The sequence below is a fragment of the Ailuropoda melanoleuca genome, chromosome 4, assembly GCF_002007445.2.
Source record: "Ailuropoda melanoleuca isolate Jingjing chromosome 4, ASM200744v2, whole genome shotgun sequence".
Lineage (NCBI taxonomy): Eukaryota > Metazoa > Chordata > Mammalia > Carnivora > Ursidae > Ailuropoda > Ailuropoda melanoleuca.
The window spans coordinates 86,478,747-86,491,094 of record NC_048221.1 but is presented as its reverse complement, the minus strand read 5'-3'; the positions used below and the strand labels follow the sequence as shown (position 1 = coordinate 86,491,094).

The following is a 12,348-nucleotide window of genomic DNA, read 5'->3' as shown; positions in this document are numbered from 1 at the left end:
AAAAAAAAAACCAACCAATACTCACAACAGTATGAATAAATCTCAAAAACATTATGTTGAGCAAAAGAAACCACACATAAAATAGGACTACTGTATGATTCCATTTACATGAAATTCAAAAACAGGCAAAACTAGTCTATGGTGATAGGAAAATCAGAATCGTGGTTGCCTCTCAGAGTTGGGAATTAACTGGAAGAAGACACAAAGGAAAAAGTGATGAAAATAGTCTATATCCTAATAGGAGTACTAATAACACAAGTATATGTTGATCAAAACTCATTACATTGTATAATTAAGATCTATATGTAATTTTAGTTGAATAAAAATAAAATTTGATAAGATGCCCCTGAAATATTAAAAATTCTGAAATGTAATTAAACAAATTAAAGGGAATAAATTTTTTCCTCACACAGGACTACTTATGGAAAAACCAATATCCACTAAACATGCTTATAGTTATTGTGTGCTTACAAAAATATTCACTGTTATTGAACATTTAAAAATTCCGTTCTACTCCCCACAAAGCTTTAAGTGCAAAAAATTTAAACCTTTGAAAAATCCAACTCTTTTCTGAACCCAGCAATGGACTCAGATAACTCATCATTTCTTAAGTTTGCCTTAATTTCATCCTCTTGGAATCTGAATAAACAATCCCAGGTACAATTTTGTAAGTGTTACCTATTTAATCATTAATTCATGATTACCATTGTATAGAGAAGTTAAATAACAATGATGTTACTCCAGGCTACCACATCCAAGATCAAAACTCAGGTATCTGGCTCCCATTTTCAGAACTGCAGTTAAACAATCACAATGCCTGATCAATCATTTTAGTAGATTAGATAATTAGAAATAACCCAAAATACCAAGTAATATTTTAAAATATTCTACACCGGGACCAGAGAAGTTTCATAATTTGATTAAAAGTTAAATGCAACATTTGGGTAAGAAATTTAGAAAAGAATTTAGAAAAGAGACAAACCTTAGAAGACTTCCTTCGGCTTCTTCTTGTCCAAACTACCACCAGTTTATCTGGTTGCCTGTCAAGCAAGAAAAAGATAAGGCATAACTTAAGTAATCTTATACCAAATTAATAAAGTTTAGCTCTAGTGCCTTTAAAAGGACAAAAATGTCATCTACTTTTACATAGAGCAGTTATTCTTACAATAAATCTCTGTAAGTTATTCAAATATAGTAAATGTTGAATATAAATATGACCTAATTTAAATGACAAATATTTTATCCACATGTTTTTCTAAAAATCCTTTAGCAAGTGAATTCACTGGGACAAACCAAGTAAAATAAAATACTTAGAATTGGTAACTATTTTAAAAAGAAAAGCAAACATACATCTTTAAAAATTAATGCTATACATCTAACACATTATCTACTTTAATTTGGAGAAAATAGCATAAAAATGGCACTTCCCTATGGGTTACACTTTATACCACTTTATACCTTTGCATCTCATATCTTACGAACAATGTTTGTGGTTTTCAAAACATTTTTATAGTCGACCATCTCAACAATCTTCATAAAAACAATACAGTACTAAAAATAAGCAAGGTATATACTCTTATTTCTATTTTATAAATTTAAAAAACTGGCAAAATAACTAATCAAAAGCTCTGGCAGAACCAAGTCTATAACACAGGTCTTTTAAATCTTAGACCTTTCTTCTTTCCCTTCTGTTAATATAAAGTCTGAAATACAGATCTTTTAACTCTTAGACCTTTCTTCTTTACCTTCTGCTAATATAAAGTAAAACGTATAAAGCAAAAAACAAAAACAAAAAAACCTGTTTTCAGCTAATACAACTAAGCTCTCTTTAGTGCTGAGGGAAAAATCAAGATTATGATTATTAGCTATTTTCCTTATATTTTTATTTTTAAAAAATCGTACATAAAAGCTTTTTAACCAAGAAATGAATAATATACTCATCTTAGTGACCTTCACCACTTTCTATGTCTCACTTACTTTACCCAAAAATCCCTATCAACAGATGGACCTGTCCTCTTATTTCATTTAATTAAATCCACACACACACACATATATATATACACATACATAAAAGGCCACCAGCCATAAACTCCTTACCCAATGATTCACCTATTAACCTGTCCAAAGAGAGTTGTCCAATGAAAAAGTACTGAGGAACTGATGCAGAATGTAGCAGAAAAAAATAAAGTGAAAAAAATATTTTAAAACAAGATAAGAGAGATAAAAGACAAATTGAGAAGTACATACGCCTAACAGAAATGCTGAAAGTTCAGAACAGTGGGAATAGCTAAGAAAACACTGAAGAGGTAAGGCTAAGTATGCTCCAGACTGGAAGAGTCCTTAGATAGAAAGTATATATTAAAAACTAATGATGTACTATATGCTGGCTAATTGAACTTAAATTTAAAAAAGGAATTATATCTTAATGAATAGGATAATTAAAAATAAATCTAATATCTAGATACTGTACAAACTACAAAGCAGCAAGAATAAAGAGAAAAACTAAAAAAGAAAAGACAGGTTACCAACAAAGGAAATCACTGGACTGATAGCAACTTCTCATTAGCAGCAACAGAGCCCAAAAGACAAGAAACCTAATGATCTTCAAGTTGCTAAAGGAAAACAGCTGTCGCCCTTGAGTTTTATACTGGCTAAACTATCATTTAAGAAATAGTTTTCGACAGTTCCTGGAAAAGAGCAGATAGTCAATATATATTTGCGTAAGGAAGGGGGAAAAAAAGAAGAAATGGTTTTAGACATACGAAGACTAAGACTTTACAATGCATAGATCCCAGTTAAACAAGGGAAGCAGTAGGATGCAAAAAGCAACATACATATCGTAAAATGTTAATGCTTGTTCATTTTAGCTGGTAGAACCTTAAGAAAAGCTAGACCAAAAACAGGAGGAATGTTCTAATAATAAAACTGTTTGACTAAGGAGCCATCTAAACAAATGCACAATGTTTCTGGTGGTGATAATAACCAGCATCGTATAAATAGAAAAATGGTGGTTCTCCATCCAAGACTAAGCTTATTTCCGAGTGTCAGGCATTAAAGATAACAGTTGTAAACTAAAACCAGTAGCTTGCTTTGGTAAGGCTTCCCACAGTGAGATGTTGGGAGCAATAGCCAGCTGCAGAAGTGCTAAATTACAGATGAAATAGAAGAAAGTGTCTATGAAATATCAGAATGTTAACCTAAGAATCCGAACCAATGCAGAAACAAAACCTTGTTCAACACAGAGAGAAGCAGAATAGAACAAATAACAACGAAGATGGGGAGCAGTATAGTGATATAATAGATGGAGCTGGGAAGAAGGTATGATCAAGGCAGGCAGCTTAACAGTAGAGGAAACAAGTAGCCAATAAATGTAGGCTACCTTGTTTGAAAGTATTTATGGCTTGCTGGAACATTTTACCTAGATTACTACACTAACCTTTTCATCATGTTCTCATCTCCACATCTTCAGGCAACCCCAACTCTTAATTATATTTCTATGGTACTTCTTTAGAAATGCTACAAAATCGTACAGCTTTTTCTTGTTTTTTTTATCCTATAGTTGTCTCTTACACTGAAGGTACTATAAACTGGTCCTTGCAGTTTGAATTTGACAGATTCATTTCACCATAATAGTATTCCATTTTCTTTTACTTTGAATTTAAATTTTAAAAATCAGCTCTTACTTAAATGCTTTTAAGCAAAGTCCATGCTGTCCGGATTGCTAGAGCCTCCACTATTACCTGACACCTGACCAGCTTCTATTTAGACCCTGTATACATTTGACCCTGTGACCCACCTGACATGCAAAACAACATCCATATTCTTGAATGTTGTTTATAAGGCACTTCACCACCTGACTCTGGTCTACCTTTCTAGCTACAAATATCTGAACACATACTCCTTCAGTCTCTTCACATCTTTGCATGGTACTACCTTTCTTACAAAAATTTCCTCTTTCTCCCTTTTCTACCTGATAAATTCTTAATTCATCACTTCTCTGTGAAACCTTGACAACTGCTCACTTCTACCCCATTCCATATTCCACAGCTCAGGCAGAGTTACCTGCTCCTACTGCTGTATTTCCAGTTAATACCTTAAAAACACATCTATCTAAATATTCGATATGCCCTATATTACATTTTTATTATTTCTATCTCCTCTACTACATTACAGTCCTTTATCAACCATACCTTATCTTTATATTCCTAACAATTAATAAGAATTTGGTACAAGGTTGAGGCTCAATGAACATTTGCTGATGAATGAACCTTAAGTTTCCAGCAAGAATTCCCAACTGGTTAATTATAGTTGATGAGGTCCAACTACAGCCAGTAGCTATACAATACATCCTCTCTGCAGCTTACTTGAAATTTGCAGGGATTCTCACCTTCACTGAACATGGGAATCTGCTGGGAAGCTTTTAAAAATACTGATGCCTAGGTTCCACTCCTGGAGAATCTGATTTAATTGGTGTCATGTAGAGATTTTTTTAAATTCCTACAGGTGATTCTAATATGCAGTCAAAGTTGAGAACCACTGTTTTTTTTTTTAAAGATTTTATTTATTTATTCGACAGAGATAGGGAGAGCCAGCGAGAGAGGGAACACAAGCAGGAATTTCTAATACCTATATATCAGTATCTAGAGACAGCACCAGTCAAACTGAGGAGGTGTGGTTTGGCATTCTTGAANTACCTATACCTTTTTATAACACCCCCAAAAAAAAAAAAAAAAAAAAAAAAATTTTTTTCTTTTTTGCTGTACTATTCAACAGTACAAAGGGTTTATCATTTTTTAATACAAGGTTATTTCTGAGACATAGCATTATAAGTAATCACTACTGTATCATGTGTGCAATATTGGTCTTCCCTCCTATTTTATTGTTTTACAGAAATCACCCACACCACTTCTTTTAATTTAGCATATTTTTACTCTTCTTTTCTTACAGGCTTGTTGGAACAAACCTCACATGTCAAGAAATTCAGAACAATGCAGAGGTTAAGTATCTGACTAATCTCCCAGGATGATAGTTTTTTAAAAAGTCTCAATATGTCACCAATGCCACAGGCCTAGAAAAAAAAATTCCAAATGGAACAGAACACTGGTGGACTACAGGGGAAAAAGGAACTAATGAATCACCAATGTTCAACTGTTCTGAGAGGAATTTTGAGAGGCTGACAGAAAAATTTAGGAATAATAATCACAGATATAGGTGGGAAAAGGGCAAAAAAAAACCCAGCATATTTTAACACAAGAAAAATCAAAAGAAAGGCAATGTGATAATACCACAGTGCTCAGCTGCAAACAACACTAGGTCATAACAATGAATTCTGATCTAACTTTTGTAAAGCTGGCTGGAAAATAGGAAGGATGCTAAAAAGGAAGGGTTAGGTTGCTTCAGGGAGGAGGTGGTACAACAGCTAAATCCTCACTGACCAGGTTAAGAAGCTATAAAGTCTAAAATAAAAAAAAATTTTTTTTTAAAGTTTGAAGTATGTTATTGAACAATGAAATATCATTCATACCCACACTGGGAAGTTTATATTCAAAAAGATAGATAATAAGTATTGGCAAAGATATGATGAAAATGAAACCCTCACACAATGCTGATGGGACTGTAAAAGGGTACATCTGCTGTGGAAAAGCTTAGTAATTCTTCAAAAAGTTAAACATAGACTTATCATAAGATCCAGTAATTTTACTCCTAGATATATACCCAAAAACTTGTACATGAATGTTGATGGCAGCATTATCCATAACAGCCAAAAAATGAAAACAACTGAAATGCCTACCAACTGATGAATGGATAAACAAAATGTGGTATATCCATTCAATGGAATATTATTCAGCCATACAAAGGAATGACATACTGATACAAGTTACAACATGGATGAAACTAGAAAACATTACACTAAGTGAAATATGCCAGACACCAAAGGTCACTTATTGTATAACTTCATTTATATGAAATGACCATAATAGGCAAATTCATAGAGAAAAAAGTAGATGACTATTAAGAGGAACAGGATTTCTTTTTTGGGTGATGAAAATATTCTGAACTAGATAGTGATGATATATGCACAACTCTCTGAATATACTAAACACCACTGAATTGTACATTTATAAAGGGGTAAATTTTTAAGAGTTTAAATAAGACTAGTAAGAATAAAGGCAAGAAAGGGTTGAATAAATGCTAAGTGGTTATATACAAGAAAACAGTCATTACTTTGAAGAACTTCCTTATTCACAAAAGGGACTCCAAATTAACCACTGCCAAGAATAATAACCCATCCTCAAAAGATTCACCACCATGAGGATATTTTTAAAAAGAACAGCAAATACCTGCAAAGCATATAATGTGTTGAAGACAGTGTCTTAAGTGTCCTACATATACTAACTCATTTAAAGTTTACAAAAACCCCACAAGTAGGTAATAAGGTGCTGCACTGCCCAACACTAGAAGGTGTCATTCACATCCTCTATGACCTGCCTCACAATCTGAATAGATATTAATATCCCTATTTTACAAGTAAGGAAACTAAGACATAAATAAGTTAAGAAGTTTAAGAAGTTTTGCCAAGGGGACTCTAATAGTAAGTAGAAACTAAGATCTGAAATGAGGCAGTTTGGCATCAGAGTCCACGCTCCTAATCCACTATCTATACTGACAAATACACCGCAGCCTCTATAGCGAATCTCAAAGATTTTCCGAACAGCATTAATATCTTTGAGAGGTTATACTTGAAAGTATAATACTTATTTAAAAGCATTGATTTGCACCTATTTGTAGAAATTAGTTACATTAGTCACAAACTTCATATTATGTTTATAACATCTAACCTATGACAACATTATCCAGGAATGAAAGTTAGATTTGTTTTTAAGACTGCTATTCGACCTCTCACAAGGAATACATGTGCATGTTATTATTTGGTCTGTGATTTTATCTTTGCCTCTCAGATTGTCCTAACTTTTTGTTCAAATAGAAATTTCATTTCTGGTTGTTGTAAAATAAATTAATCTGCTTCACTATAAAGCTAATTTTTGGCTATCTTGATATTATTTCTTCTCTCTATAAAGTTTAATCTGATAAATTATAATAGTAATCACAAAAGAACTTTTAAAAAATCACACAGGATTAAAAAGTAGTGAATATTTAAAATTATTTATTATCCCACATGGCAAAAGTACTGTGATCCAAGTCCTTTGAGCAGATGTCTCTCCAAGACACTGCCACACAGTTATGAGTAAAATTTAAGCACTCTAGAATTTGGCATGTGACTGACAGGGTAGAGAATTACTACATGTGCTTTAATGTAAGGTGAGATGCTTTTTTTTTTTTAAGGAAGAAATTGCTTATTTATATCCTTACAACTCTTAATTATTTTCAGCAAAGTACTGGTTAGAGTAAAGACACACCAGCTCAAAATAAACCCAATCAATATTAACTTTAAATGCTTAGGTGGCTCTACTAAGAGAATAGGTTTAAATGGGTTTAAATGGATTAAAGAATATTTAATTGATTTAGTAATTCTTCCTAGAAGAATGATTTCTCAGATGCAGAGGGAATGCCACTTATATAAACAAGCTTTTTACTTAAAAAGCTATAAAAGTAGTAGAATACTACTATGTAGAAATCCAAATATATACATATGTGGTCAATGAGAACAGTAAGTGTTTTAATGTTTCATTATTTAATGTCATTTACTTGTAGCCTGGGATAATGTTTCCAATGACATTACTATAACCAGGATCAAAGAGTGCTGTATCTCAAAGAGAGAGGCAGAAGTGAAATAAGCTCTACGAAAATTAGTCTAGATGACTCAAAAAGTAGCTCCAGTAAGGATGAAGATACTGATGTCAAAGACAAACACAGAGTTTGAAAAAACAAATACTTTATGAGAAGCATTACAACTAAATGCAACATGTGCTCTTAAATTGAATCCTGCACCAGAAAAAAAATTTTTTCTTTTGTTATAAAGGACATAATTGCAAAAATTGGTGAAATCTGAATAAGGTCTCTATATGAGATAATAGTACTGAACCAGTGTTAATTTCCTGATTTTGATGACTATGTTGTATTTATGTAAGAAACTGTGTTTTTAAGAAATACACATTGAAGGATTTAGAAATACAGAGTCATCATAACATCCGTAATTCCTTCTCAAGCGAGTCAGAAAAAATGTATGTATATGCATAAACACAAATACATTTATGCACACAGGGAACAATAAAGCAAATAAGGCAACTAGATGAGTATGAGAATACTTTGCACCACTTTTGCAACTTTATATATCTGAAATTATAAAAACCAAATTAAAAAAATCAACAAATATATTAGTATCTTTTTTTTAATTAGTATCTCAAGAAAACTGTTTCAAGAAATTTGTTGGAATGTATTATATTTTTATATATATTTAAGTTTATTTTATACACTGTGACATTACATATGGTTAAATTATTATACCAAATATAAGTCGACATCTGTCTATTTCACCTCTATCTCTATAAGCTAGCAAAAAAAAATTTTAATGGACCTTCTAATTAGGAAAATACTGGTGATGAGGCACAGGGACTGGGGGTACGTAAAACAGTTATATGTTCAGGATCACCCTATATTGAGGCACACAGAGTAGCCAGCTTCCAGATATACAGCTCCAACTTTGAAGAAAACACTCAGAACTAGTTTCTGCACAGGAAAACTAAAAATAATAGCACTTCTTGATAGCTTTCAGACACATAAATAACATCTATCAATCGGCAGTCTGGCCCACAGCTTAAAATAACCCAGTTCAATACAGTCTAGTCATGGCCAAAGAGAAACAGAGCTGAGCTATTTCCAGCTGTAGCATCAGCAAGAAGCCGAGTATGTTACATACAACCAATAGTCAAGAGAAGTGTATTTGTTTCTAGGGCCAAAAGTCAGCACCAACCAGGAAGAACTAGTTCCTATGGAATTCATGACCTATCCTAAACCTCCCTTACTAGGAAGGGAACTCAATTTTTCAAAAATAACAAAAAGATATCAGACTCTCTCCCTTCTGAAAGAATTATTATTTCATTATTTTTTATGCCTTACTGTTGCCCAGGGAAAAAAATTCAAACTCACTCAAAGTCCTTCTCAATTTGGGGCACCTGGGTGGCTCAGTCATTAAGCATGTGCCTTCGGCTCAGGGCATGATCCCAGGGTCCTGGGATCGAGCCCCACATCAGGCTCCCTGCTCCGTGGGGAGTCTGCTTCTTCCTCTCCCACTCCCCCTGCTTGTGTTCCCTCTCTCGCTGTCTGTCAATAAAATCTTAAAAAAAAAAAAAAATCCAACTCTTGATTTAAAAAAAAAGTCCTTCTCAATTTGACCTCTATAAATCTTCTAATCTAATTTACTACACAGTATGCCGCATATAAATTAGATCAGTCATTGCTCCAAGAACATGACCTGTGCTTTTCTTCCTGTGTCCTCCATGTTGCTAAATGTAATAAACATTTTGGGGGGTCCTCATCTTATCTGACCTCTTAGCAACACTGACATTTGTGTATTTCTTGCTCTTTGCAGGCTCATCCTCCTCTACCTGGCCAGGCAGTATTAGGAAGTCCTCAAAAATTGGCTTTACCCTTACCTTACACCATATACAAAAAGTAACTCAAATGGATCAAAAACCCAAATGAAGAGCTAAAACTAGAAAAGTCAGAAGAAAACATAGGGTACTTTAGATTTGGCAATGACTTCTTAAACATGACAAATACAGAGGCAACAAAAGAAAAAGCAGGTAAGTAGGACTTCAATATAATTAAAAACTGTTTTACATCGAAGGATACTATAAACAGAGTAAAAAGGAATCCACAGAATAAGAGAAAGTATTTGCAAATCATTTAGCCAGAATATATAAAGAACTCCTACAATTCAACAACAAAACGAACCAAAAAAACCAACCCAATTACAAAATGGGCAAAGGCATAACATAGGAAATATAGTCAATGATACTGTGAGATACTGTGAGAGATGGTAGCTGCACTTGTGGTGAGAACAGCATGATGTATAGAGAAGCTGAATCACTATGCGGTACACCTGAAAATAATGTAACATGTGTCAACTATACTCAAATAAAAAATTCATTAAATAAAATATGGGCAAAAAGAATACCAATTCCACACAAACTCTTCTAGAAAACTGAACAAGAGTAACTATTTCCCACTCATTCAATGAGGCCAGCATTCTCCTGATACCAAAACCAGGCAAAGACTTCACAAGAAAACAAAAACAAAAAGAAAACACTGCAGAATAATATCCTTCATGAACACAGATGTAAAAATACAACTAAAATTTGGCAAATTGCATCTAACAAAATATTAGAGGGATAATAGATCAAGATCAAGTGGGGTTTATCCTAGAAAGGTAGGGTTGGCTTAACATCCAAAAATCAATCAGTGTAGTTCACTGTATTAGCAAACTAAAAGAAAAACCATATGATAATCTCAATACAGAAAAAGCTTTTGACGGGGTGCCTGGGTGGCTCAGTCAGTTTAGTGTCTGCCTTCAGCTCAGGTCATGATCCCGGGGTCCTGGGATTGAGTCCCGCATTGGGCTCCCTGCTCAGCCAAGAGCCTGCTTCTCCCACCCACTCCTGCTTGTGCTCCCCGTCAAATAAATAAATAAAATCTTTTTTAAAAAAAAGAAAGAGAGAAATAAAAGAATACGATTTTGACAAAATCCAACATCCATTCCTGATGAAGGCTCCCAGCAAAACAGGAACAAAGAAAACTTCCTCAACCTCGTAAAAATCATCTACAAAAAACCCCTATAGCTAACAGCATATTACTGGTGAAAGATGGAATCATTCCCCTAAGATAGGAAACATGACAAGGTTTTCCACTCTCATCATTTCTCTTCAATGTTGTACAAGAAGTGCTAGCCAGTGCAAATAGGAAAAAAATAAATAAAATACATCAAGATTAGAAAGAGTTAAACTGTCTTTATTTGGAGATGACATGATCCTTTATGAAAAAGACCCAGTAGAATCTACTAAAAAAACTAGTAGAGTAGCAAGGCTACAACATATGAGGTAGATAAACATATTAATTGCATCTCCATATACTAGAATTAAGATATTTATCATTTAAGATCAATACACTCAAGATCAATTTTCCAACATTTTCAGGACATTCTAATGCACATTTAATCTCTAAATTGGGAATGAGACACTATCTTATGTCCTTTATTTATAGATTCTCAAACAGTGAGTTTATTATATAAATTTATAAATTAATTTTTGTTGATATTTGAGAGCATTTATTACCTCTATTTATCTTTTCTTCTATTTTACAAATGTTTAAAATAAGTGTATTTTTAGGGGTGCCTGGGTGGCTCAGTGGATTAAGTATCCAACTCTTGATTTCAACTCAGGTCATGATCTCAGGGTTGTGAGATCGCGCCCTGCCATCAGGCTCTGCACTAGCCATGGAGCCTGCTTAAGATTCTTTCTCTCCCTCTCTAAAAAAAAAAAAAAAGTGTATTTTTATAATCATACATACCTTCCTTTACTTCATTTCCTAAATGTTACCCACACTTTCATTATAATACAAATCTAATTGTAATCATACTATACACAAAAATGTGTATCCCCGTTTTTCACTAAAAGATCTGCCATAAGTTGTATGTTCTTCCAAGGTGCTACATAGAATCACTTAAGTATTTTTTTTCTTGTTGTAAAATCATGCATATAAGAATAAAAACTGTAAGAAGATACTAAAAAAAATACAGATCTCATTTCTTGGCTCATCGACTGGTTTTGTACTAAGAGGTATGTGCTTTTATGTCCCAAGTTATTTCTTCTTTTCTCACCCTTGATGTCCCAAACTCTAACGCCGTATCATCATTTTCACATTTTCAAGGTCTATAACTTTCATATTGTGTGTTATAATTATTTTGGATGAGCTATGTTTTAAATTAAAAAAATATCTAGGGCCTTACAATATTAAATACATAATTTTCATTCAGAATCAGATAGCATCTGGACATACAGAGACAATCTGCTAACCATATACCACTTAAGCAAAAAGAAAAATTAATAAAAGGGGTAAGAAAGAAGCAAAAGGAACAGTTCTTTTTTTCATTGAATATTTAATGTGTTTTTACCTTCTTGCTTACTTAGCTTCTTCACCAGAAGGAATACAGTTACTCTTACACAATCCTTTGGATCTTCAAAACCTCCTGTTCTAATCTGGAACATTTACTTTCTAACAATAACTGTTCTACAGGTGTCAATCAAAGATCATTGTTTTGGGGGTGCCTGGGTGGCTCAGTCGTTAAGCGTCTGCCTTCAGCTCAGGTCATGATCCCAGGGTCCTGGGATT

The 12,348-nt window shown here is 33.4% G+C and overlaps 1 protein-coding gene across 1 annotated transcript in view; it reads right to left on the bottom strand.

The window, feature by feature from the left end:
- The window catches only part of EHBP1 (EH domain binding protein 1), a 244,034-nt gene that overhangs the window by 192,053 nt on the left and 39,633 nt on the right, over positions 1-12,348 (bottom strand). The window contains exon 3 of the mRNA XM_034657273.1: positions 983-1,040. Coding sequence (XP_034513164.1) covers positions 983-1,040 — 58 coding nt within the window. The remainder of the gene's footprint in view (positions 1-982; positions 1,041-12,348) is intronic.